General features: G+C 37.7%; 6 protein-coding genes and 1 long non-coding RNA gene across 11 annotated transcripts in view; 3 read left to right on the top strand and 4 right to left on the bottom strand.

The window, feature by feature from the left end:
* LOC108560663 (GTP-binding protein GEM-like) overlaps nucleotides 1–785 on the top strand; it is a 1,931-nt gene extending 1,146 nt beyond the window's left edge. The window contains exon 3 of the mRNA XM_017918307.1: nucleotides 169–785. Coding sequence (XP_017773796.1) covers nucleotides 169–434 — 266 coding nt within the window. The 3' untranslated portion in view covers nucleotides 435–785. The remainder of the gene's footprint in view (nucleotides 1–168) is intronic.
* A 787-nt stretch (nucleotides 786–1,572) lies between these two features.
* LOC108560662 (NADH dehydrogenase [ubiquinone] iron-sulfur protein 3, mitochondrial) lies at nucleotides 1,573–2,672 on the bottom strand. Its single transcript, XM_017918306.1, has 4 exons — nucleotides 2,529–2,672; nucleotides 2,407–2,475; nucleotides 2,100–2,347; nucleotides 1,573–2,043 (listed from the first exon to the last, which is right to left on the bottom strand). The coding sequence occupies exons 1-4, from the start codon at nucleotides 2,587–2,589 to the stop codon at nucleotides 1,636–1,638; spliced, it is 786 nt and encodes a 261-aa protein (XP_017773795.1). The 5' UTR covers nucleotides 2,590–2,672; the 3' UTR covers nucleotides 1,573–1,635.
* A 238-nt stretch (nucleotides 2,673–2,910) lies between these two features.
* LOC108560661 (nuclear valosin-containing protein-like) lies at nucleotides 2,911–6,353 on the top strand. 3 transcript variants are annotated; one of them, XM_017918302.1, is made up of 10 exons: nucleotides 2,914–3,088; nucleotides 3,153–3,313; nucleotides 3,385–3,606; nucleotides 3,664–4,423; nucleotides 4,478–5,235; nucleotides 5,296–5,463; nucleotides 5,523–5,645; nucleotides 5,698–5,904; nucleotides 5,967–6,194; nucleotides 6,253–6,353. In XM_017918302.1, the coding sequence occupies exons 1-10, from the start codon at nucleotides 3,013–3,015 to the stop codon at nucleotides 6,325–6,327; spliced, it is 2,778 nt and encodes a 925-aa protein (XP_017773791.1). In that variant the 5' UTR covers nucleotides 2,914–3,012; the 3' UTR covers nucleotides 6,328–6,353. The 3 variants fall into 3 exon arrangements, with proteins under 3 accessions (XP_017773793.1, XP_017773791.1, XP_017773794.1); XM_017918304.1 differs by lacking the exon at nucleotides 3,385–3,606 and having other exon boundaries at nucleotides 2,911–3,088; XM_017918305.1 differs by lacking the exons at nucleotides 3,153–3,313; nucleotides 3,385–3,606 and having other exon boundaries at nucleotides 3,020–3,088.
* Nucleotides 6,354–6,665: 312 nt separating this feature from the next.
* LOC108560659 (60S ribosomal protein L28) lies at nucleotides 6,666–7,707 on the bottom strand. Of its 2 annotated transcripts, none has more exons than XM_017918301.1 (5): nucleotides 7,654–7,707; nucleotides 7,266–7,358; nucleotides 7,048–7,176; nucleotides 6,868–6,981; nucleotides 6,666–6,805 (listed from the first exon to the last, which is right to left on the bottom strand). In XM_017918301.1, the coding sequence occupies exons 2-5, from the start codon at nucleotides 7,350–7,352 to the stop codon at nucleotides 6,716–6,718; spliced, it is 420 nt and encodes a 139-aa protein (XP_017773790.1). In that variant the 5' UTR covers nucleotides 7,353–7,358; nucleotides 7,654–7,707; the 3' UTR covers nucleotides 6,666–6,715. The 2 variants fall into 2 exon arrangements, with proteins under 2 accessions (XP_017773790.1, XP_017773789.1); XM_017918300.1 differs by lacking the exon at nucleotides 7,654–7,707 and adding an exon at nucleotides 7,564–7,647.
* A 122-nt stretch (nucleotides 7,708–7,829) lies between these two features.
* Nucleotides 7,830–12,085, top strand: LOC108560664 (vacuolar protein sorting-associated protein 8 homolog). Of its 2 annotated transcripts, none has more exons than XM_017918308.1 (8): nucleotides 7,830–8,133; nucleotides 8,190–8,381; nucleotides 8,442–8,638; nucleotides 8,702–9,014; nucleotides 9,069–9,790; nucleotides 9,848–10,517; nucleotides 10,573–11,623; nucleotides 11,677–12,085. In XM_017918308.1, the coding sequence occupies exons 1-8, from the start codon at nucleotides 8,068–8,070 to the stop codon at nucleotides 11,967–11,969; spliced, it is 3,504 nt and encodes a 1,167-aa protein (XP_017773797.1). In that variant the 5' UTR covers nucleotides 7,830–8,067; the 3' UTR covers nucleotides 11,970–12,085. The 2 variants fall into 2 exon arrangements, with proteins under 2 accessions (XP_017773797.1, XP_017773798.1); XM_017918309.1 differs by having other exon boundaries at nucleotides 8,067–8,133; nucleotides 8,221–8,381.
* A 362-nt stretch (nucleotides 12,086–12,447) lies between these two features.
* LOC108560660 lies at nucleotides 12,448–13,711 on the bottom strand. Its single transcript, XR_001890992.1, has 5 exons — nucleotides 13,657–13,711; nucleotides 13,176–13,372; nucleotides 12,908–12,959; nucleotides 12,648–12,716; nucleotides 12,448–12,469 (listed from the first exon to the last, which is right to left on the bottom strand). It is a non-coding gene; the product is annotated as an uncharacterized LOC108560660 (long non-coding RNA).
* A 285-nt stretch (nucleotides 13,712–13,996) lies between these two features.
* On the bottom strand, nucleotides 13,997–18,256 carry LOC108560665 (intraflagellar transport protein 122 homolog). The gene is made up of 10 exons (XM_017918310.1): nucleotides 18,100–18,256; nucleotides 17,604–18,045; nucleotides 17,206–17,547; nucleotides 16,503–17,147; nucleotides 16,179–16,443; nucleotides 15,833–16,122; nucleotides 15,197–15,777; nucleotides 14,948–15,139; nucleotides 14,231–14,876; nucleotides 13,997–14,175 (listed from the first exon to the last, which is right to left on the bottom strand). Exons 1-10 carry the CDS (start codon nucleotides 18,156–18,158, stop codon nucleotides 14,056–14,058), a joined length of 3,582 nt encoding a protein of 1,193 aa, XP_017773799.1. The 5' UTR covers nucleotides 18,159–18,256; the 3' UTR covers nucleotides 13,997–14,055.
* Between the last annotated feature and the right edge of the window lie 7,168 nt (nucleotides 18,257–25,424).

Raw genomic sequence — 25,424 nt, forward strand, 5'->3', positions numbered from 1 at the left:
TAGGTACTATCAGTGTATGTTGAGATCCACTATCGTGGACCCCTATTTTTTCGCTAACGTAGACCCCTTGCAGGTTGTTATAGACCCCTGGGGGTCGATATAGACCACTTTGGGAATCACTGATCTAGACAGCAAAAACTTCAAGAATCTATACTTTTTATTTTGCAGATGGCAAGTGTCTGGCTTGCACGTTCCGATCCAAGTTCATCGAGATCTCCGTCGGCATCAATCACAACGTGGACGAACTGCTCGTCGGAATCCTGACCCAAATTAGACTGAAGAGTTTCCAAAACGACAGGGACGGCAGCCAGCAGCAGTGGTACAAGAGCAGAGGCGTCGTCAGGGCGAGCATGAAGGCCCGTCAGATGTTCACGTGGCTCTTCGGCAAGGAAGATTCGAAATTCAAGAACTGTGAAAACCTCCATATCCTATAGCATTAGATTTTATACTTTACCATGAATATAATAACATGCATCCATCACGTACGCAGGGTATGTATCACCACGACCATCTCGATCGCTCTCGAAAAGCAATAGTCTTCGCAGATCAAGAGTGAACCAGGTGATTACCCAAAGAGCGCTCTTCTTTAAGTAACTTTCAAATTAAACTATATACATGTAACAATATTTCCTCTTCATTTCTTGTGGCCTAAAACCAACAACTAACACACGTAATTTGAATCAAAAGAAAATTTATTGATCCTTCCAAAAAAATGAAAATCTTATTGTTTTCCTTCTCTACTAGATTGTAATTATATAACCAGCATATTATGTGTATATTAAAAACCAAAACAAATTAAAAATAATGTATTTATAATCAAACTTATATCAAAATCATATTCGAAGAGACCAAGAAATAATGTAAAATTGTCGTACTTAGTGATAAATGTTTAATTGTAGATAACAGTCTCATATACTATATATATATTATTCTACCTATTGTTTTCTATACTATTCTATTTCTAAAAAGAAACTATGAGAAAGAAAATACTTTGACAATAATGTTGCATGTTGATCTATGACTCGACAAACTCTTTACTTGTAATATTAATAATAATTATATATGTATAAATATATATATCGAACAAAAAAAAAATATATATGTATTAACTATAACATTTAATGAAAGAAAAAAATAATAATTACGAATTAAATGTATATTTCTTCTTTTACTTTTACTGTAAATATTTTTCACGTGTAATATTTTCTTCTTCGTTTCCTTTTTTTTTTATTTCAGCTTTCATCTAATCTAATAAAAAAAAAATATGTATTGAATAGCCCAAATAATCGTGGTTATAATATGTGTAAGATGTTTCAATTTTAGTATAATTTTTCGTCTTCGTAGGGAGCTGAAGCGGAAGCTATTTTAGTAATAAATCTGAATAATACATAGATTATAAGATGAAAGTATATCATATCCAGGACCGTAACCATAATATTCTGTGGGCCTATAAAGTTGAATTAAATATTAGCGAGTCTTACGATTTGTGTTAATTGTAAATGATGTAATCACTTCCCTTCCATCCCTACCACAAACAAATGTAACATTTGCATTAAAAACCAAAGTCAAAGCAAAGATTTAAATAATATTTTATTTAATATACATTAGATTTATTCTCAATATATTTTACACAATTCACTTCTCTTCATCCTTGATGGGAATCTCCTCGGAGGCGGCCGGGGCATTCCTGAAGTTAGGGAATTGCTCCCAAGGGGCGGCCAGCTCGAACTTCCTGAACTCTTGGGCCAACTCGAGAGGTTCGATGACCACCCTCTTCTTCTCGTCATCGTAACGCACCTCCACGTAACCGGTAAGGGGGAAGTCCCTCCTGAACGGATGTCCCTCGAACCCGTAATCTGTCAGGATCCTTCTCAAATCCGGATGGTTGGCGAAGAACACGCCGTACATGTCCCAGATTTCCCTCTCGTACCAATTAGCCGCCTTGTAAACATCGTTACAGGAATCGATCGGGGTCAATTCGTCGGTGTAGGTCTTCACGCGGATGCGAGAATTGAATCTCACCGACAGCATATTGTAGATGATCTAATAAGAACGTTGCAATTAGATCTCCCAGTTAACGCAATTTACAAGCGAATTACCTCGAATCTGAACTGCCTGCTAGGCACGTCCATACCAGCGATATCAGTCAGGTTGGTGAATTGACAATTGTGGTGATCCTTGAGGAACTGCAAAATGGGGACAATACCGTCCGGGGCAATAAGAACTTCCAACTCATCTCCAGCAGTCAGCTGAACTTTCTGCACATATTTAGGCATGCATTCAGCCACATACTGTCCGAAATCTTTCAGCTGCTCACGCTGGGCAGGATCAAACTTGCGCACAGTCGCTAAAACATTGCAAAATCATCAACACAACTTCCACCACCTATCGTAAGGTAGCTCTTACGTCTGGTCTCTTCTTTGGGTTCTGCTGGTGCAGTAGTTTTGAATCGAAGCCCATTGCTGCTGGCAACCACTGAAATTCGACATATGTATTTGTATCTATCAAAGAGTAATTGTATGATCTACCTCTGTTCTGCACAATAGGTGAACGAATTGTCCTCGTTAATTGCCTTAAAATCGAGGCCATTATCGCACTCAGAAGTACCCAAAAAAACCTCTTATTACCTAACCAAAACAAATCTGTCAAAATATTACATGAGCAAGGATAACCAACATCGCAACAAGAAAAGATTTTGAAAACCGGTTAATTTGCAATTCTCATTAATTGCTTTGTTTCAATTAGTTTTATGGATATCTTAGAATTTATCTTAAATATATAAATTAAAATACTGAAGTGATTTATTGAACTTTGAGTTTTTAAATCTTGGAGAATTTGAATTTAAATTGAAACTTAATACTTTTACAAATTACCAATTGTTCTTTCGTTTTGCTGACCATAGCAAAAGATAAATATTCGTTTGGTGAATAAGTACGTTTTATGTATGGTCGTAAATCGAATATAAAAAATTGTAATTCGTTTTAAGGTAGATTGGAGTAAAAATCATTTGAGATGTGTGAAGTTAGAAGACGATGTAATACAGCTTGCTTCATAGTTGCGCGGAAGGAAGGTACCGAATATTATAGAGGTTAGTTTTTGTTGTGTTCACTTGTTTGTATTTTTTTTCTGCAATATATGTAATGTTTGCGTAGATTGCATACAGCAATTAGGGGGTGGTTCTCGTCGTAACATGCGTAGAATCAACAAGTATCAAGAGATCGAAGTATTACCTGTGAACACGTCTTCGAAGGGGGCCAAAATGGTCCGCAACATGTACTTCTCAGATGCATCCATAATCCCGAGGGTGCAGAAGGTATTTTCATTCACTGTCCCCTCAGGCAGTCTTATTAGATGTACATGGAATGCATATTTTGGTGTTTTCAGTATCTAGAGACGAACTTAGGCAATCAATACATTGATATTAACGTAATGGCAGAGGAGATCCAGAGGAAGTATCCGCGGGAGTATGGTAAAAGAAAGCGAACTGCATTTCGCGCCCTCATCAAAAAAGCGTACTCCATGTTAATACATGACTACTCACAACGCAATAGTAGTGACTCTGAAGAGGTTTCAGAAGAAGTCAACGAAGATGATACTATCAATTATGTAAGCAAACCACAACATTTCACCTGAATGTAATACAATTTTTTAACTATGTTCCAGGCTGACAATTCAATGAATAATCAGATCATGGAGATGTATAGCAGGAACAATGCCCCTAAACCGTTGGATGAGAATGAGCTGATTGACATCAGCAGTGATGATTCCCAGGATAATGAAGACTCTCACAAGTCCAATGGCCCATCCACTTCGACCACCAGCCAGGTGCAGCCACATTTCCTTGACAAGTTCTTGCCAAAGATTGCTCCCAACGAAGTCAATGTTTTCAAAGTGGCAGATGATGATCAACCTGATCCAGTAACAAATACTAATGATAGAGGGAAGAAGCGTAAACCCGATGTCAATATGACGTCGACGCCGAAGAAAAAGCGATCGTCCGTCACGCCGAATTTGGAGGAACCCAAAGTATCGTTCAAAGATCTCGGAGGAATGGATAAAACGTTGACGGACGTTTGCAAGCTGCTTGTACACATTAAACATCCGGAAGTTTATAGGCAGATAGGGATATCTCCTCCTAGAGGATTTCTGTTGCATGGTCCACCTGGTTGTGGCAAGACGTTACTTGCCAATGCAATTGCCGGCGAATTGGAGATTCCTTTGCTGAAAGTGGCAGCTCCAGAACTGGTGGCTGGAGTGTCAGGGGAAAGCGAGGAAAGGATAAGGGAACTCTTCGAAAGGGCTGCAGTCTCCGCGCCCTGCGTTTTATTCATAGACGAAGTTGATGCGATCACTCCAAATAGACAATTTGCGCAGAAGGATATGGAGAGGAGGATCGTAGCTCAGTTGTTGACTTGTCTAGATGGTAACTAATTAATTCTCTATGAAAATTAAAAATATTTTATATCGTTATTTGTAGATTTAAATAAGAACGAAAGCGGAGATCAGGTACTTGTTATTGGAGCTACGAATCGACCGGACAGCTTGGATCCAGCGTTAAGGAGATCAGGAAGATTCGACCGAGAGGTGTGTTTGGGAATTCCAGACAGCGATGCGCGACTTCATATTCTGAAAGTGTTAACTTCGAAATTGAAACTCGAGGACAACTTCGACTTCAGTAGTTTAGCAAAATTCACGCCCGGCTTCGTCGGTGCCGATCTGATGGCTTTGACCAGGGAAGCTGCGCTGGCCGCTGTGAGCAGAGTTTTTAACGATCTTAGAGAGAAACAGAAGCTGGAGCAGGCCATGGCGCTGCAATCTTCTGTGGATTGTCAGGAGAACGGAAGCAACGATACGGAATCCAAGAGCGACGCTGAGATCGTCGTGGACGATGAGAACAAATCGGATTTGGCCGATGTGGCTGTGGTGGTGAGCGACGACGATTCGAAGACTGTAGACAAGGTCGTAGCTCAACAGTCTAACATAATCAATAGCACACATTTGGAAATGAAGAACATGACGCATTTGGAAGAACTGTTGAACTGGTTGCACAACGCCTCTCCTCTGACCACGGATCAGTTGGATAATCTTTACGTAAATAGCGAAGACTTCGCGAAAGCTTTGAAATGCGTGCAGCCATCCGCGAAACGAGAAGGTTTTGCCACAGTGCCGGACGTCACTTGGGAGGATATTGGATCTCTTAAAAACATTCGGGAGGAACTTCAATTGGCTATTTTGGTAAATTACTTTTACTCGTAAAACGTTTTTGTTAAATTGCTCTTTTTATAAATATTCTAGGCTCCAGTAAGACACAGAGATCAATTCAAATCTCTTGGCTTGAACACACCAACAGGTGTTTTACTGTGCGGTCCACCGGGATGCGGTAAAACGTTGCTTGCAAAGGCAATTGCAAACGAGGCTGGAATCAATTTCATTTCCGTTAAAGGTCCAGAATTATTGAACATGGTATGCTTTTCATACATTTAACATCGCCAATCAATATTAATCAATATTATTGATTACAGTACGTTGGTGAAAGTGAAAGGGCAGTTCGATTGTGCTTTGAGAGGGCCAGAAATTCCTCGCCTTGCGTTATATTCTTTGATGAACTCGACGCTCTTTGTCCGAAACGTTCCGATTCCAGAGAGGTAATAATTCAATCATTTATTGTTGGGTATATCTTATATAACTATTTTTTAGGGAGGAGCGACCATGAGGGTTGTTAATCAAATGTTAACAGAAATGGACGGAGTTGAGGGCAGAGAAGGTGTTTACCTATTAGCTGCTAGCAACAGACCTGACATCGTGGATCCTGCGGTGCTGCGACCCGGACGTCTAGACAAGATCTTATATGTAGGACTGCCAAGTCCTGATGAACGAGTCGATATCTTAAGAACCATCACCAAAGTAATACTAGATAACTCAATTATCGCAAAGCAAAATCAACTTCTTTTTTTGTTAATTTTCAGAACGGAACTAGACCTGTGTTAGCACACGACGTCGACTTGGAGCAAATTGGTAAATGCGATCGCTGCGAAGGATACACTGGAGCGGATTTAGCAGCCCTTGTGAGGGAGGCCGGAGTGCAAGCTCTTCGCGAAGTTATGATGCAAGGAGACATGCAAAAGGCAATTCTAGTAACAACAGAACATTTTACCAAAGCCATCGCAAAAATTAGACCTTCCGTTTCCGATGAGGTAACTTAAATGACTCAATATAATAATTGTAATCTAATACAATTTGTTATACTTATAGGACCAATTGAAATACGAAAGATTGAAGAAAATTTACACCGCCAAGCCTGACGTAGAGGAAATGGAGTATTCTTAAGTTTTTATTATTTTTTTTTTATTGTTAAGAGGTATATAATATTAATTTAAAAAAATATTTTTAAAAACTTACAAATCGTTTCTATTAAAAACTTGAATTTTATATTTCAAAAAAATTAAATTAACTAAGGTGGCCGTACCCGTGTTGCTATGGTCACCTGTATCACGAAAATCTGATACGAAAGGTCGTTGGTTCGATCCTCAAAAAACCAACAAAATTTGCCGAAAAAGGCCAAAATTTATATCAATTGATATAAATCTCTTTATTTAAATAGTAGTAATAATAGTAGGGTTTCATGTGGGGCTCTAGGTAAATATATTAATTATAAACAAAGGTTATTTTTTATATTTTTTCAATTATTATTTTATTCATTTAAACATTATAAAATTTATTCTGGCTTCTTGGCCTGCTTTTGCTTCTTCTTGTTGACAATTGGTTTTTGTGACTTGAGGATAGCACTGGCCCTACGGAGAGCAGCCTAAAACAAAGATAACAACAGTTATAATATGTGCTATAGGGAAGATTATGATTATCAATTACCTTGGTCAAATCTGTACGGTATTTACCGAACTTCATCAAACGCCTCAGCTTGTGCAGAGACCTGCGGGGACCAGCCTTCATTGTGACCTTAGCCAAACTCTCCCTGGGTTTGTTCTAAAACAACAAAAATAATGTTTTATCATATTTATTTCAATATAACTTTTGTGTATTTAAACTTACGATCTTCTTGGGTTTCTTCATGACGACAGTGAATCCCTTCTTGTCAGCAGCGTCAACGATGCCGACGGTTTTCTTGTGGATCAAACCATTGTACCTGTATGAGTGCAAGTTGGTCAAGTTTTGAGGTTCCTAGAAAGTAAAACATTTATTATTTACCATGTCTAAAATCAAATCGATTCCAATCACTCATTCGCTCGCCTAATAAATTACGTACTTACAGAACTGAAAGGTTTGGTGATATTGCGCTTCTTGATCAAGAAGGCATTGTTGTTGCGGATGATGCTCCAAACTAAATGGGTACTCATTTTGCCCTGCAAAAACAAACAAAAAATATAAATAATTGCAAAAAATTAATATATCGAAATTATTAATCAAGTGTCTTTGGATATTTTAGTGGATATAACCATACTTTAGAAAAACAAACGTCAACACGTGGTATAAATCTATTAGTTTCGTGAAAACTTAATAATTACTAGCTTGAAAAACCTGAATTTATTGAACCAGACGATACATTACTTGAATCCTGTTGATTTTAGTACTGAAATATCCAAAAACTCTCTGGAAAAACAAGATTTTCTCCAAAAAACGCTCACTATAAACACTCACCTCAAAGCACGGTAAATGAAAGAAAGATGGCTACAGCAAAACCGGAAGACGTCAAAATTATTTGAAATAGGGGGCGCTGCATGTTGCATCGAATCTTTGCGCCAAATTTGAAATTCCTCAGTGTCGCCAAACTAATACGAATTTAGTGAAATCCAAATAGAAACACGTAATTAATTTATGATTTCCGATACGATTAAAAGTAATTAACGGTTTCGACGAAGCAAAGTCTAAATATGTTTGTAATTTTCGTATGAGAAGATTACTGATGTCTTAGCCAACGTGAGAAAATGACATTTAAAAAGTAAATATAATATTTAGTACTCCCCAAATGAACTTAGTTTTTAAGCTGAACTAGGATTTAGGATTAGTTTATTGTTTTATTGTGATATATAATTGTTTGCTGGAGAAGGCAACATGGGTTCTGAAACCGATGAAGTTATCATTGAGGATTCTGATGAATCAATGCTGGATTTCAAAGAAGTATGTTATATCTTATCATGTTTAGTCAATTAAAGTTAATTGACTCTAAATTTCAGTTGAATGATGCTGAATTTGATCTTCCACCAGTTGACTTGCCTTCGTTGGAAACCATACTATGGGACATGGAATCAGAGGAAGGTAGTGATAGCACTTCCTTGCACTCCCTGCAAAGTCTAACTCTGAGATTTAGGTCTATGCTATATCATTGCATTCTGCAAGGGATCTCTTCACAAATATCTTCAGCAAATGTAAGAGGCTCAACTGGAAGTATCAATTCGATAATAATTACTTAAATTAAACTATTTTAGGATCGTGTCAATGCTGGTTTACCCACAGTAATAACTAATAGTTTAAAATATGTGGCTGTGGGCACATCACATGGATATGTTTTGGCTTTTGATACTGAACAGAAGCTGTGCTGGTGCTCTCATGATAACATCTCCAATGATCAAGGTGCAATTTCTGCTTTGGCATTCAATTTGGATTCAACTAGATTACTGGTTGGGTAAATGTTGTTTAAACTTAACCATTCCTATTGATGGTTTCATTTTGTTATTTTGTATTTCAGCTTTGAGAGAGGCTACATTTTAATGTTGGATACATCGACCGGCGACGTTCTGAGGCGTTTACCAGATGCACACGCCCCCCAAACGGCGGTGCTGCAGCTTCGCTTTACGTCGTCGAATAGTCTAGCTTTAATTGGAGATTCGTCCGGTTGCGTTTTCTCGCTAAACTTCTCCAGGCGTTTGGGGGTGAGGAGTTGGGACTCTAAATGCCTATTTTCTGGTGCCAGAGGTGAAGTCTGCTGCTTCGAACCTCTTACCCAGGCCCCGGATATGCTAGGACAATTTATTGTGGTGGCGTTAGCCACGTTGTCGAAAGTAAGCGTTGAAAGTTTACACGAATTAGTGTAGTATGTAATGCGTTGTTTTCAGATTATAATCATAACGGTGAAACCGAGGCTGAGGGTGTTGTATAGTCATCAGTTGCCTAGGATACCGACGTCTTTGCCGGTGATAAGTTGGCAGCTTGTGCTGGTGGGGAAGAGCTGGCAACCAGTTTTGGCCTGGGGCCGAGGCTCCGAACTGAATTACACGCGAATCACCTTTGCAGGTGTGAACAAGAACAAAATGAAGTTATCGTCGTTGCGAAGCGTGCAGCTATCGTATTCAATGACGGCTATACATTGGATTGGTAATAGGCATTTGGCGATATTGGATACCGGCGAGAACTTGCGGTTGGTGGAAGTGCGGACGCAGAAGGAGTTGGAATTCCTGGAGTTGAACAGTGCGGGTTTAGTGTACAGCTCCGCCCATTTCAAAGCGCTCGCCGTTGGGGGTGGAGTCAGCGAGGCGTTCGCCTTAGCCGGAGACAGGGCGTGCTACAACAGCTTATCCAGCCGTGGAGATCAGCTCTTGGTGTTAGGCACAAGGGCTGTTCACATGGTAAAATTGCGGACTTGGCACGAGCGATTGCTGTATCTGAGCGATCAAGGCAGATGGACGGAGGCTTTGAATTTGGCTGCAGATGAAGGTATGAATCGGGAAAAGAGCACTACGGCATTATTGGAAAAATACTTGATTTCGTTGAGCAAACATTTCATGGAGAAGGAAAGCATTGCAGCTGCGATCAATTGCTGCGTCAAGCTACAGAAAAAGTAATTTTAGATTAAGCTTTTTATCCGCACATCATAAGTAACGTATTTTGATTTTAGCGAAGTTTTGTGCAATGGCCTGTGGGACGTCATATCAACGGATCACGCTAATCGCGAATTGTTCTTTACGATCGTAACGGATCATGTGAATTGCGGAGCTCTAACCCATTTATCGCCGAGCGTGACGCAAGCGTTGGTCGCGTATTTAAACGAAAAATCTGATCTCATTGCCCTAAAGAACCTTATCCTTTCGTTGGATTTGAGCTGCTTGGATCTGCACCAGGTGCTGAGCATCTGCAAGAAACGAAAACTGTATGAAGCTTGGATTCACATTACCACAAAAACCATAAATGACTATACCGGTCCTTTGACCGAATTCCTGGACGAGCTCACACCCGACAATCACGCTCTAGGCAACACACTTTTGGTCTACATAAGCGCTTGCCTAGCTGGGTTGGGTTATCCGAAAGGGAGCATTCCCAAAGACGAGATACTGCGCGTAAAGTTTGATGTACTCCGTTGCTTGGAAGCTTTGCATTCGGTTAGTGCCAGGGAGGACGAGCAGACGTATCCATATTTAAGAGCATTGCTAAAATACAACATTAGAGAGTGTTTGAACGTAATTAAATTAGCCTTCACCGAAAATGAATTTTCAGGCGAGATGGGTTTGCTGCAGAGGCAGCGTCTGATGGAAATTCTGATGCTCATCGTCTCGCCACCAGAATTCGATGTAAGTGAACAAAATAAATCGACTAAATAAATTGAAAGTAATTGCATCATTTCAGGAGAGCCAAATCACAATTTTGGCGTGCTTTATTGCGCGTCTGGTCACTTCGAACAATCTAAAAGTGGAGGAGAAAAATCTGAATACCGTGATCGACAGTCTCACGAACATCACGGAGAAGCCTTTGAGTCAAAGGGATCATAACGAACGAGAACAGGCGTGGCTGGATTTGCTGAACGCCCGAAAACTAAATCATTTCGATACCGACCAATTGCTCGAAATAGCACTGCAATCGAACTGTTTTAAGGTCGCCGAATACGTGTACGAATTGAAGCAGGATTACTCGCACATCCTGGCTTGCTATCTGAAGGACCCCGATCGGAAGAACGACGTGTTCAATTATATAGTGAATTACGTGAACGATACGGACAGGAGCATTAGAGATCAATTTTTGGATAACTTCGAATCGCTGATCGCGATAGACTGCAAGAAGTGCATGGACATCGTTATCGAACATTTTGTGGAATCCATCGAGGATTTATACAATTTATTAGATGGTGATGATTTGTACGTCTTTTCCAGAGAGTTAATTCTAAATGAAGTGAAGATCTCGCCGAAGATGGCCGAAACCTACTTGGAGTTGATGTGCACCAGAGATGTGGACGCTGTTTGCAGTTTCCTGCAAATGGGATTCTGTCGAGTAGAGAAGGCTTTGGAGATTACGCAAAGAAACAAAATACATTCGGCCGCTGCTTTGCTGCTGGAACAGATGGGAGAGTTCCGCAAGGCTTTAGATTTACTACTGGAGCATAATTTGACTGATTTGGCTGTGGATCTGTGCATTAGAGGCGCAGACCACTTGGATTCGGAGACGAGCCAATCACTGTGGCTTGCGTTGTTGAAGTACCCGAGAACTTCAAACAATTATTCCTTAAGACAACTGCTCCACTCCGCTGCTCCGCACGTTCCGCCCGCCCAACTTCTTGAGTTGGTCTCCGACGCTAATTTCGGCGACATAAAAAGCATACTCAAAGGCATCCTAACTGATTGCCAACATGACATCGACGTGCTAACGACGACCCTAAAATTACTCGGAAAAGATTTGCACCAAGGTGGATTACTTACATTACAATATTTATTTTATTTATGATTATTATCATTACAGGATTGGCGAAGACTTTGTGTGCGAGTGGAAAGGGTTTGTCCGTGGCGAGGACCATCTGCAATATGTGCCAAAGTCATCTGAAACAGGTGAAGAGCGAAGAACAAGTAATCAGTGTGTGGGGATGTGGTCACATCTTCCACGGCAACTGCATCAATCTGGAAGACAAGATATGCCCGGTCTGTCGCAACGAGGCTGTCTCCATCGAGTTGAATGTGATACCAAAGGTGCAAAAGGAGGAACACTTTGATGGTTCTTCGCAGCAGGCCAGGCCCGACTTGGAAGGCCATTTCTAAAACAAGCACTGTAAATAGGAAGAATTCATTTCTACTCTAGTCCAGTATTTATTTTACAGCAAACCTATTTAAATAAGTATTAATTTCCAAATTTGTGATATTAAAATGTAAATATATTTATTGTTGTAAGTTTCTGTTTTCGAAAAAAAAAAAAACATTTACTGAAAATTCAAATTTTCTTTAAAATATTTTCATTTGCAATTTAAAGCATTGCAAGATTAGATTAACAATTTTTCTAATCATGTTTTTTTGTAACTGGCAACCAAACGTACACCGATGTGTATAAAAAAGTATGGAAAACATTTATCGTCCATTTAATATTACGAAGTTTAGTTCAAGATCTATCAAATCAGAAATAAAACACGTTCAGTTTAATTTTAGAGCAAGATTATTGCCCAAACAGGCAGTAATAATACAAAGGGACAAATAAAGAAAGTGTCAGATAGAATTCATTATTTATTAAATATCAAATACATTTTTGGAGTTTGTTGTTGAAATATCTGAAATTAAAGAAAAAAAAACATTAAAAATAAATCTAATGAAATAAAATTATTATTATTGACTTAAGTGCATCAGTAGTAGCAAATTGTAATCATAGACACTCAGAGATCTTGGTGATTCAAAAGTCATCATAACAATAAAATACACATTTACATATAAATTATCTTTATTACAAACCTGAAATATTTAACAGCTGCAGCTCCATCATCCATTTAACATGGATATTCCAAAATTAACCAGAACTATCTGTAAATAATAAAAACAAACTATTAGGATTCATTCATAATCTTATAAACATTTCTTAATTTTTTTTATAGTTGTCAGACATAAATGTATGTTGGCTTCATGTATGTATCAGCCGGCATTTCCTATCATTATTGGATCATCATTTGAACTTTACACTTTTTTTTTAAATTTATAATATAAAATATACTTACATTAAAATATAATCAGCTTCATTTCCTTTCTTCGCCCATATTAACTCCACATCTGTAACAATAAATTTTGTTTTAATATAAAATAAATAAATTTTTATTTTATCAATTTTTCTTATGAATTGGATTGCTTCAGAGTAGCAAATGGTTTAATCATAGATATCATCGATCTTGGTGATATTAGTTTAGTCATCATTTAATTCAAATTTGTTAAATTTGAATCACAAAAATCAATTTCTTGCATTTGTGAAACTAAAGGACAAATATTTACCTTGAATTATACATGGGAGGAAGATGTTCTCTGGTGATGACCATTGTCTTCATCTCTAGTTGAATAAATTCATACTTAAATTTCCATAATCAATGCACTACAGCATTGTATTATAATTTTCGTTCAATTGAATTTTCTTGTAGCAGCATCAAGAATGCCACCACATTCATTTGTTTCAGCAGCCATTTTCAGAAGATCTGTAACAAAAATTAATTATTAAAAAAAATAATTCAAATAAGCTTAGTATTAGGCTTCAGTTTGTATCTTTTTTATTAAATATTTTAATGGTAGAAACTAAATGCATGGGACGCCAAAAACACGTGCTCAAATTGAGGTTATAAAATTAATATTTATCAAACGTAGAGTACTTTGTAACAATTTCATAACAAATTTAAAATGAATAAATAATAATTTTATACAAATTACCAAAATATTAAAAAAAAAAAATAGATATAATAAATAAATAGATGTTCACACTTACCAAGCCAATCGGAAAATGAAAAAAGTATGGCGATGGTGGAGCTTTTATCCTCCGGAAATTACATCTTCTACACTTCCTCCTTCAGAGGGAGCTTTTATGAGCGGTAAATTTAAATATGTGTATGTTTGGTTGCCTGAATTCCAATAAATTAAACCTATCTTATTGCTTTCATATGCGCCACCTCTGCCAGCTGGTAGAAATAGAAGAGGCTTTCATATATTACTAATTGCTTAGAATATCAGTAAAATATAATAATTGAAGAATGGATTGCTTAGTTACAGAAATACTTTTTTTCAAATATGTATTATCTTTATTAAATACTTTCATCTAGAAATATAATTAAGAGTAACTATCATTTAAACTGTAAGTGGACGGATTAGTTAATATTTGTGTGGATTTTCAAATCCCTAAGAGATCATCTGTAGAATCCAAGTTCATATTGGCTTCTGGTGAACATCTGCAGTAAGGGCAATAGCCTTTTTGCAGCATTTGAAACTCGAAATCGTCCACGTGAAAGGCCTATAAAAAAGCAAATGTTTAGTTTGTGAGAATAAGTCTAAGGCCGATTACATACTTTAAAGCAATACTCGCACATGGTTATTTGCAAGTCGGGTAACAAATTCCTATAAAACTGGTATTTCAACGGAGGTTCATACTTGCAGACCAAAACCGTGGAGCTATCGATATTCAATAAATCGTTGCGACCCAATACGATCGAAGCTAACTCTTTGTCATTTCCATCTAGATTCAGACGTGTCGAGAAAGGATCGCTAGATTTTCTGTTAAAATTTCCATCCAACTGTAAAGTCTGATGCGTTTCTGTGATCTCCTGCTTCCATTGATCCTCGTCCTCGTTAATGTCGGACGGAGGCGTGTCTATTAAGCGAACCGCCTCCGTGTCGCTAATGCCCTCCTCCAACACGAACTCGACCAACGGCAAAATCTCGAAACTCACGTACGAGTGCACGAATTTCTGTCCGCAATTAACGCACCTGTTTCCCGTCGCCGCCAAAGGGTTATAAGTGGAGCACCTATAACACATGGGCAGAAGATCTTCGGGGTCGCTGAACGGTTTGGCCCTCGCGGCGATTGTCGCCACTTCCACTTGTTCTTGGAATTTCGTCGGAATCTTCATGGTTTGCATTTTGTCCAGTAATTGCTTCGTGAGTTTATTCGCTCCCAGTTTCCGCGCCTGCTTCGAGAGGCAATACAGAATGTTGCTTTAACCATTATTAAGGAATTTCTTCGGAGAAACAAATGAATAATTAATTGTGCAAATTAACAAGGATACAATAGGGAAACGCCTTTGGGCCGCTTTTGGTTGGTCTCGGTCATCAAGAAACGCGCAATGTTGAAAAGAGCTTCGGGCATGAACGACGTAAATGGCTCTTCTAAATAACGATGCAACGAGTGGTAAGCGTAGTAAATCCCGGCCAGCCTCTCATTCTGCACGTATTTGGTAATCATTTCATCGAAATTGGAGCTACAATATTGACCTGCTGTATTACTTTACTTCAATGTAAATCATATAAATCAATACCTGGATTCTTTGGCTAAATCTAAGCACTGTTGGGCCAAGATCAAATAGTAGTAACCGGCATCCTGAAATCTGCACTCTTCCACAGCATTTTCGGTTAATTGCTGCAAAACTTTGTACGCTTCATCCAATCTACCAGCTTTATGAAACGCCTTCTGGGCTTGAACGAACTTATCGTTTTCAGCCAACCAATGGGCGTATGGCACGTAAACTAGTTCCTTGTGTTGCGGTTGGCCCTGGACGATGCTGAATGCTTGAGTCCACTCTTTAGCCTCCACGTGCAGTTTCAGAACTGCAGCAGAGTCTCCCAACCTTTTGTAAATTTCAGCCGCAGCCCCGGACTGCTTTAGCTGCTTCAGGTGCTCGGCAATTGCCAGTAGAGAGACACGTTCAGCTTTATCCAGTCTACGACCCACATCAATCAACTGCTCAGACCAGCCTTGCTCCCCCAAAATCTCAATGGCAGATTTAGTATCACCAATGGACAAGTACATATCCACTGCCGCTTTATGCTCGTTTATGTTTCTAGCCCAATCCGCCTTCTGTCTAATCAAGGTGCTATTGTCGTTAGATCCCAAATAATCCTAAAATAACGATAAATTAAATTTTGAATATTTAAATAAAACATCAATAATTAACCTGCGCTTGATCGAACATTCGCAAATCTGTGTACATAGTGAGCGCCTTATGTTCTTGTCCTGCCTTCTGATACAACCTTGCAGCTTCCTTAAATTTCCCCCTGTAAGCGTAAACATCTCCGATCATAACTTCCTTATTGTTGTCTCCTTTCTTCATTCGTTCCAACATATCCCTGATCAATTCCAGATAGTTGAAGTCCTGCAGTTTTACAAATGCGAGTCGAGCTATATCGAAATTCAAGTTCTCCAACGCAGCGTGCCCCAGTTCTTCCCAATCTCCATCCGTTACACCTAAATTAAACATTAGTTTTAACAACTTGATTTCATATTAGATTAATATTTTTTACCTAAACACGCGACTTTATGGGCTTCGCTAAACATTTTCTTCTCAATGTATTGGTACATAGGAGCACTCAAGGGTAATTCAAGAGTGGTCATTGCTGATCCATTCAAACAAAATACTTTAGACCCAGTCAAACCCACAACGAAACCATTCAACTTCTGCCTGTGCGCTGGAAAATCTTCAACTTTTATCGATAATAAATTGGGTCCACTGAACGCCAACATATCTTCGTACTGGGTATTCCAAGCTATACTATTAGTATTTGGTTCCTGAAAGTGAAGGTGTAAATTATATTCTTTACTAACGACTAAATTATTTCATATGAAACCTGATACAATAAATCACCGTTTTTGGTATTGAAAACTTGACACAAGCCAGTCTCGTCGACCGCTGCCAACTTTTGCTTCCTCTGACTCAAATCCAGACATCTGATTGGAGCGTTTACCGTTACTTTGAGTAAAGGAAACGAGTTGTCCAAATGGACTTCCCAGACTTGTCCATTCTTCAAACCCAGAATAAGCCCTTCCTGCCTTGGAGGTCCTCCAATAATTTTAATATATCTAATAGGACTCTCCAAGATCCACTCCCTTTCTTGAACGCCAGCAAATGATAAACTCTGCAATTTCCTTTCTTGGCACACCACCAAATGCTCGCTACATATCACTAGCAAGCTGCAATCCAGCTTCTGCGTTATTTTCTCTTTAACTCTGTAATGCATATCGTTGGCATCATTCGAATACAGCTCGTAAATCACCACACGTTCGGGCAGTTGCACAGCCAATCGGTGTTTGTAAATCGCTATTTTCTTGATGAGATCTCTACATTTGATTCGCACCTTCTGCTCAGTTAATAAGTGTTGAATAATCACATCAGTCATATTCTCGCGGAAAGCGTACCTCTCTTTGAATAGACCGTGGACAGTGTTAAATGCTAATTGGTAATATGCAATAGTACCATCTTGGCAACCCATCGCCTAAAATTTGCAATTAATGGTATATAAAATAATTAAGAATCATTGCATTTTCTCTTACAATATAATTTCCTTCTGGATGGACGGCACAGCACCAAACCCAAGATTGCTGTTGATCCCCAATCATTCCCAGCTTAATTCCGTCTTTGGTATATATGTTGCAAGCCTTATTGCTTCCAGAAATCAAAATGTATTCGCCCTTCGGAAAATATTTCACTTTCAGTGCGTCAAAACCGACAACTCGTTCCTTCCCAATTAATTTCCCACCCAAAGTGTAAAATGATAATGTCTTGTTCCAATCAGTAACACATAAAGTGTCTTGATCATCAGATGAGGTGCTCCAAGAAATTGCCCATATTGAAGGATTCCCAGGTCTCTCAAATCTCCCTTTCTCTTCACCCAACTAAAAAAAAAGAAATAAATATATAATTCATTACACTTTTAATTATAATAATATACCTTATTTCTGATTGAAATACTTCCATTTCCCAGGGCCAAAGCCAAATACTGTCCATCATTCGTCCAAGCACAAGAATTGATCCTTGAATTAATCTTATGCTTCTGCACAGCTTTCTGCTCAGCACTCCAGAAAGCAAAATCAGTCAGAGCACAGGAAGCCAACTGATTTGATAGCGGGTTGTATGCTAAGCACTGGACTGCATCACTGTGACTGTACTTCAGCAAACCTTCCAATTTATTCGACCAAATGATCACAGTCTTATCTGAGCTACCACTTGCAAACTTCTGTCCATTCTTTGCATAGCACACACAGTACACAGTGTCCTTATGACCTTTCAGGGCTTGGATCAGAGTTCCATCAGTGGTATCATAGACCAATACTCTGTTACCACTGGCAACAATTAGCTGCGTACCTTCAGGATTGAAGCACAAATCGTAAACGCTAAAAGATGATGCATAAATAACAAACTGGCAACAATTCAATAATAATAATCACCATTGCTCCTGCTTCTCAACATCCTGTATACTGTCCGTCCATTTCGGAATCGTCCTCATCTTTTAGCTTTTAATTCTGCACTTTCAACAAAGTTTTCATAATTATTCTTTAACAATTTGTTGCTATTTCATGTTTCCTAGCAACCAATCTCTTTGACACTTGTAGGATCTTAGTTGTGCGTTTGGTTGCAGCACGAAAACAAATTTATAGTATTTACGAATTATACGCAAACAGATTACAAATATAGTTATTATTTTAGTAAATTAATTTATCAAAATTAATTAATTATAAAGATTTTCAGCATTTCCTTGAAGCTAGTCAGAAAGTTACGATACTAATAAATTAGTTCAGCAATACAAAATTAGATGTCGCATTTTTCATATATTTATAATTTACAAATATTTCTAATAGAATTAATAAACAGAAAGTACTAGAGAAAAGACATTAGAAATAAGAAATAAAATATTGAAAAATTATTTTTATTAAAAAGCAGACGATTAGGGTCTAATTAAGAATAAGTTTTATATTGAAAAGATCTTTATAATTCATTTATTAATCTATTAAGTTTGGCATATTAAAATTAATTTAATTGACAATACAAAGTGTGAACAAGTTGTAAAAGGAATATAAAAAGTTGTTTGGAAAACCCTTTTGTGAACTGTTTGCAATTAACTTCCAATTGTCGTAAATAATGTTTTCGTGCATTACATAACATTCGGATTTTCTAGGAAACACAATAATCCTCCTTTTGCCTTTGAGTCATCAGGCAGATGTTGCTTCGTCGCGCCTCCTTCCCCGAAAAAATGTTAATTTAAAATCTATTTCGTTTCATCGTCTTTCTTTGCTTTTTGTCTGTTGCTATAGATACACTATGTTGTTTTGTACCCTTAGGATGGATGAATGGGCTCGGGGCTAAATGGCTAAGTGTGATGGTGGGCAGACGAACGGCACGCGTCTGCCGTGCGGCCAGCAGCAGAAGATCAGAGGGAGGCGGTGGCGGCTGCTGCATGTAAAACCGTTGTTTCCCCCCTTTAAAGAGATTCTGCTCTGCTCGCCAGCTGTCGAGGGCCCCGAGACACAGGTAAACATCGTCTTAGAGCCCCGAAACTGCCATTTACCTCCAGGAGAGGCCAGATGCAACCTGGGCGCATTAACATTACCATGAAATCAAAACACCGCCAGCGCAAAATCATGTACATACATATACAAAAAGCGTTTAACATTTCAAAATCTCTTGTCGTTTTCCTTTTTTTTTTGCTTCTCATCTATGTTATTTCGCTTGTTAAATTCGTAAATGTTGTTATTAAATATTACCACTGTTTAAACAGTTCTCTCAGGAATTATACGAACTTTCATGAATTTTCGAAAGTGCAAATCTGTAAATAAACAAACACATAATTAAATAATTGTTTAATAAAAACGACTCATAATACAAATGTAATGTTTGAAACATTAGTAATTAATCTTGTAATCTCTTTGACTTAATTAATTTTGCATGTAGAATGAAACAGAAATTGTAACTAATGAAATGAAAAAGTAAATTTAATTACTATTTAATCTATTTAGAGTTTTGTATGTAAATTATTTGACGATCAACGTTAATGTTACATGTTCAAGAATTTGTCTTTATTGATTTGTAATTTGTACGATATTTAGTCGATTAATAATTCAATATCAAATAAAGCTATTTCTGAAGTTAGATGTGGAGAGTTAAACTGAATGACTATATTTCTAACTGGAAAGAGAAATAGAAACTGCGACGAATGAAATGATTATATAGTTATGAGCATGATTCGTGCTTCACGTAAAATATACAAGAGGTTTTAGCTGGTGATTTTAATCGTGCGTTTTCTATGCAGAAATCGAAAAGCAATATAATATTGACGCATATTGAAGGTAGTTAGTAGCGGTGGTGTACGTGATTATCGGAAATGTGCAAATGCATTAAGCGTTGGCAGACAGAGGAAAGCACTCAAAGCATGTGATTAAATGTGATTTTTCGTTCGGCATGGTCGCATGGAAATTCTCACGTCGCAACAATTTAAAGGCCAATCAAGAATTCACGGTGCCGACGAACCGCAAAAATTTCCCCCCCAAACAAAACGCATACATTCCAGGCGAAAAGGTCGTGACAATAAAAAAGAAAAGCGCAAACTAGGAGGACGTAATTTATTCGTAATATCTCCTCCTTCTTTCGTTACTTCCTCGGAATAATGAATGATTATCCCTAATGAATTTATCATCATCATCATCATCCTAGTCGCCTCTCCGCATACAGCAGCGAGCATCCATCTTCATTCGGATCGAACTGTAATTTATGAGTGTGCACTCTGTACATATATATATATATACTCTGTGTGCACTGTTCGTCTTGTTCACTTGGCGCGCAGATGCTGGCAGTTGTTTATGTAATTTTTAATTCTGGAATCGCACCTGCCCTGTTTATTTTTTTTGTTGTTGTTGTAATTCGCCGATGAAGAATGGGAACCCGCATGACTTTTCAACTGAAAGCACTCTTTTCTCTTCTCGCTGCACACTCTCCACCGCTTTGCCTTCGTCGGCGCGCCGGATTATTATTAAATAAAAGAAAAGAAGCCGCGCACGTCGTTATACACTCGGCACAATGCAAAAATCCAATTTGCACCGAATTAATTTGCGAATTGGGTTTTCGGAAAGAGAAAGAATGAAATGATGTGCGAGTAAGTAAGTAAGAGAATTATGAGATGAAATGCGGAAAGTAAATTAAAAGAAATTCCCTCGTCCTTTCCCGACGATTTCTCCTTCCTTCCTCATCTCTTATTCCTGCGAGCGGCCGTGTTAACTTTGCCAAAAACGTACTGCGCCGCCAACTACTACTCGAAACGTTTGGATGCAGGAATGTTTAAGCTTCCAATTAAAATATTTCCCTCGACGACGCTTGTTACCCATATAACTTTGTGGGCCTCTTTGTGTTTCTCTCTCTGTTGCTTTTGTCTTATTCCTCTACTCTTTAGCGCTCTTCTCTCTCTCTCGTTGCGGAGAACCGATGATAATTTTACGGGCAGATGGTTAAGGGCTTTAAATAAGAGCGGACAATTATAAGACTTCTTTCGCACTAAACCAGAGCTCCTCTGAAATGCAATCCGCGATCTCGCTTTTAGTTCTCAGGTAATTAACGCATTCAATATCACGTTTTACGTGACAACTAATACGCGTGAAATTGAATATTCTCGAATATTTTCAAGTCCTAACATTATGCTACGTTTAACCTTTATGAAGCCATTATTCAACACGAATTTATTACTATTACTCACTAACCTTTTTACATATGAAATTCAATAATTAACAAACTGTTTTTACTTCTTTTTCTCCATCAAAACGGACAACAAAATAAAGTATATTAATGTCTATATAAATTGAATAAAATGTATGTAATAAACGTTTTTTTTTTGTTTACAAAAATGCTTCAAGTTAGAGTTAGGTAGGAAACAAACGCGAAAGTAAATTAACCCCCAGATAATTACCGTCCGTTTCTTTTTTTCTTTCGCTCTTTATATACACACGAAACGTTTTTTTTTCCTTTCTACTTTATTCTACGTCCGAACGGGGATTTCATTTGCACGCCAAATGTTATTCATTTTTCTTGGCGGCGCACAAGAAAAAGCCCGTTGAGAATCGACTTGGGAATATGAAGAAAATGGAGAGAAAGAAAGAGAGGAAAAAGGTTTTTAATTAAGGGAATAAAATCAAAGGATTTTCTTCTTTGCTGTTTTCGCGTAATTAAAATAGCAGGATCCGACATTTATTTAGTAATGCGTTTTTCTCTTATTTTCTCGTTGCTATAGTAGTTGTTGTTGTTTTTTTTCAATTGTTTCGCATTGGTATAGTGACCTGAGAGGTGGAAGCGGCAGTCATAGGCGAATGGATAAGAGGAGGATGCGTTCGGCCTTTTGTAAAAGGGACCGGAAAAAAATGTGGGGTGAAGCGGGCGGCCGGAAACGTCGACTTCGCTTCGTACTTCCGCTCTTCATTTATTTTGTTTATTTTATGCCGTTGATACACAACCACCTGCAGCGAAATTATACAATCCGACTCGTTCACTACCGCAATAATAATGATAAAAAGGGAAGAAATAAAAAGAAAAAATAAACTGCATCGAATCGAGGGGGATTTTTGCTCGGAAGTTGAATATTTTCGAATGGGATGAGGGAAGATTCGACGCCGCTTCGATCACGTCTTCCGATATTGCCGCTTTTGAACAATTGCACATTTCAAACCAATCAGAAATCTCTTCATCGTCGCAAAAATTACTCATTTCAACGAAATTTGTACATATATTTTTTATTGTCGTGAGATTTCTTTATGGAAGTTTGCACGATTTATTATTCATTTTGCTCTTTGCATGGAGCATGAATTAAATATGTTTCAGTTTACGTATAGAGTGCATGATCTCCTTTTTGCTGCGAAAAGTTAACAGAGGAGTACAACTTTTTTTTACGACCCATAAAGTTGGCTGAATTAATGCATGCATAAAATATCGATTCGGCTCATTCAACAGACTGTTCGTAAAACATTTACGTAAAGCAATTGTAAGATTCTTATATTTTAGAGTATTTCTCAAAAACTACAAATGGTAGATCAAAGATTGAATACGATACTGAAAACTAAAACTATTGGCTTTAATATTTTTGCAAAAGTTTTTTTGTACCTCTATTGGCAATGCTGTTATACACTGTCAAACTTTAAACAACATGTTTTGAAAGTTTCTTGCGCAGAGTTTTTACATTTTTATATATATCTCAAGAAATACTAATGGCAGAATAATGATTGAATATGTAAATTAAAGCTGAAATTGTAGGCTTCAAAATGAATGACAAATTAATATTGATTTTTGCGTAATAAACTGACAAAACAAAATATAAAAAAGCACTGTTTTTTAAATTTTTGCTAGGAAAAACATCAATAACAGAATACAGATTGTACATTCAATTTAAAGGTAAAACCACAGAGTATAAAATGTATGTAAATAAATAATTGTGTCTCTGTTGATTGTCGTCGGGTTTAGCGCTGATTAAATTTAAAACAGTTTTTTATTTCAAATGAAACTTTTTGCTTTGCAATTGACCACACATACCAAAAAAGCGCGAGACCAACAAAAACAAGGATTTAGCAGGATCTTTTTATATCAAACTTTGGTGGATTTTAAAATAAACATGTTCAGTTTGCTTAAGAAAACATACGAGACGAGAAAAGTATATCCGTTCTACCTGTAACCGTGTGTAAAAGCACCCCCTGCGTAGACTGGTCGATCGGTGGTGAGGTGATGTGATACGAGGAGAAGGGAGTTTGAAGAGATTCAATTACTAATTTTGCGAGTTCCACATGCGAACGGCCCGAGGCTGCATTTTCCAATTTCCCTACACCGAAATGTAGGGAAAATTGGCGAAAATAATATAAAAAAAAGGCATACATATACATATTTGGATAGGGAAATGAATAAACGAGCATTTAGATTTTAAAGTGGAAAGGAACCCAATTAGCGACTGCAGTTGAGAGATTGGAGCCGACTGGAGCGAAAGGTGTAAACGTAAACGAAATGCAATTAGTGGAAAATTCAATATTATGATTACGGTTTTTGCATAGAGTTGTTTCGGTTTAGCGTTGAATAAATGTAATTTTGTTTTCATTAATTGATTGATTTTAGTGATCAAAGATGTTGTAGCTTTTGTGTTGTATGTTTAGATGTTAAATGCTTTGGGCGTATTGGATTGGGAATTTAGTGAATAGACGATGAATGGAATTGCGAGTCGATTGAATGTGTTTGTGTGTGTAAGTACACGCATATGCTCTCACTCAGTTGGCTGCAAAGGTATGCAAGGTGGGCCAAGTTATTAAGTGCAGATGGTTTGATGCTGCATTTGTATTGATTCCAGGTGGCGGGGGCGCGAAACCGGAGGATAAATAAGCCGCATACACTGAGAGAGAGAGAATGGGGAAGAGGAGTAAGCGCGACGAGGATGTAACGTGCAAACAAAGATATATCTCTTCTCGTGTGTGTTTGTGCGGGTGCTAGAGCGAAGAACATCAATAGTCTTCATCTGCATTTTAATATTAAACTTTGCAAATGCTCGAAGTAAGAGGAGCGAATTCCGTATGGATTTAATCGATCCTTAGGCAAACTCTGAGCCCGCTTGTTTACAATGTACAATGTACACGACGAGGTGTGTTCCTACTCTTCTACGCTGTTGTCTCTATCCTACTCAAGGGATTATCGCACAACGCTTTACCTCTCTCTCTCACTCTTCCTCTTACAGTCGGATGACCGCATCGACACAATTCGATTATATTTGTCCTCCACCTCTATGCTCTAATATCCAGAAATGCCCCAAGCGCCAAAATTTAATCCCACCATCCAAATCCTCTTCTCCACCACCAACATCCTCTCTCATTAGATCAAAAAGTTGAACCTAATTTTTGCAACTTCCCCAGGTTAAACAGCCCAATAAATCCCAACTGGAAATTGATTGCTTCTGGGATTACACTCGAAGGGATACAACAGTATTCGTGATCCGCATACGAAACGGCTTCGAATAAAGTCGAATTCAAACCAACTTTTCAGTTGTTTGTTAATAATTGCTCCATACACCTCTCCGAACTCACAAAACTTCCTCATCATAAATTTTAATAAGCTATAATAATAATACAGTAAAACATTCTGTATGTATGTTTATAATGTTTCCAAATACAATCCTAACATTTTCTAAATAAATTATTTTTTAATTATTTCTTCGGAGAATCAAGAATTCAATTCAAAAATTCATGCCTATTTCATGCCAATTTTATCATGAATTATAAGAGAAAGAATGAATCAAAAAGATGCAGATATATTCTAGATATTTGAGGAATGCAATAATTGCTGTGGTATAATCCATTTACGTTAAAAAATGAAGTAATGAAAAGATTACGAATCATCATATTTTAGTGATTTTCTTAGTAACTGTAATAGATAGAATGGACTTGAAAGATGCACATGAAAGTTGGATATTTCGGGAATATAACGTGTTCGTAATTAGTACTGAGCATTTTTTAAATTTTGAACACGAATTACACCCAAACGGCTAAAACCACAGTAATATATCGATATTTGCTAGATTCCCCAAACATTCAGCTTTCATATGCATCTATTGGCTTCATTCTGTCTATTATAGTTTTTAAGAAAATCAATGAAATGTGAAAACACTGCTTTTTCGAGCATATTTTAAACTTTGAACACGAATTAAACGTAAACGGATAAAACCACAGTAACATATCGATACTTACTAGATTCCCCAAACATTCAGCTTTCA

Source organism: Nicrophorus vespilloides, unplaced genomic scaffold, assembly GCF_001412225.1.
Source record: "Nicrophorus vespilloides isolate i.1.1-1 unplaced genomic scaffold, Nicve_v1.0, whole genome shotgun sequence".
NCBI classification, from domain to species: domain Eukaryota; kingdom Metazoa; phylum Arthropoda; class Insecta; order Coleoptera; family Silphidae; genus Nicrophorus; species Nicrophorus vespilloides.

What these genes read in the sequence shown, in the direction of transcription:
- LOC108560662 (XM_017918306.1), bottom strand. Translation starts at nt 2,589, where the DNA reads ATGGCCTCGATTTTAAGGCAATTAACGAGGACAATTCGTTCACCTATT. An exon ending in ACCTATTGTGCAGAACAGAG is followed by an intron (nt 2,476 to 2,528) that starts GTAGATCATACA and finishes GTCGAATTTCAG; the next exon opens with TGGTTGCCAGCAGCAATGGG. An exon ending in GCAGGCAGTTCAGATTCGAG is followed by an intron (nt 2,044 to 2,099) that starts GTAATTCGCTTG and finishes CGTTCTTATTAG; the next exon opens with ATCATCTACAATATGCTGTC.
- LOC108560661 (XM_017918302.1), top strand. Translation starts at nt 3,013, where the DNA reads ATGTGTGAAGTTAGAAGACGATGTAATACAGCTTGCTTCATAGTTGCG. An exon ending in AACTTCAATTGGCTATTTTG is followed by an intron (nt 5,236 to 5,295) that starts GTAAATTACTTT and finishes TAAATATTCTAG; the next exon opens with GCTCCAGTAAGACACAGAGA. An exon ending in TCTTAAGAACCATCACCAAA is followed by an intron (nt 5,905 to 5,966) that starts GTAATACTAGAT and finishes GTTAATTTTCAG; the next exon opens with AACGGAACTAGACCTGTGTT.
- LOC108560659 (XM_017918301.1), bottom strand. Translation starts at nt 7,352, where the DNA reads ATGAGTACCCATTTAGTTTGGAGCATCATCCGCAACAACAATGCCTTC. An exon ending in TGAAGAAACCCAAGAAGATC is followed by an intron (nt 6,982 to 7,047) that starts GTAAGTTTAAAT and finishes TTGTTGTTTTAG; the next exon opens with AACAAACCCAGGGAGAGTTT. An exon ending in ACCGTACAGATTTGACCAAG is followed by an intron (nt 6,806 to 6,867) that starts GTAATTGATAAT and finishes TCTTTGTTTTAG; the next exon opens with GCTGCTCTCCGTAGGGCCAG.
- LOC108560664 (XM_017918308.1), top strand. Translation starts at nt 8,068, where the DNA reads ATGGGTTCTGAAACCGATGAAGTTATCATTGAGGATTCTGATGAATCA. An exon ending in CACAAATATCTTCAGCAAAT is followed by an intron (nt 8,382 to 8,441) that starts GTAAGAGGCTCA and finishes AAACTATTTTAG; the next exon opens with GATCGTGTCAATGCTGGTTT. An exon ending in TCTCGCCACCAGAATTCGAT is followed by an intron (nt 10,518 to 10,572) that starts GTAAGTGAACAA and finishes GCATCATTTCAG; the next exon opens with GAGAGCCAAATCACAATTTT.
- LOC108560665 (XM_017918310.1), bottom strand. Translation starts at nt 18,158, where the DNA reads ATGAGGACGATTCCGAAATGGACGGACAGTATACAGGATGTTGAGAAG. An exon ending in CCCAAAGGCGTTTCCCTATT is followed by an intron (nt 14,877 to 14,947) that starts GTATCCTTGTTA and finishes TAATGGTTAAAG; the next exon opens with CAACATTCTGTATTGCCTCT. An exon ending in TGTGCGAGTATTGCTTTAAA is followed by an intron (nt 14,176 to 14,230) that starts GTATGTAATCGG and finishes GCTTTTTTATAG; the next exon opens with GCCTTTCACGTGGACGATTT.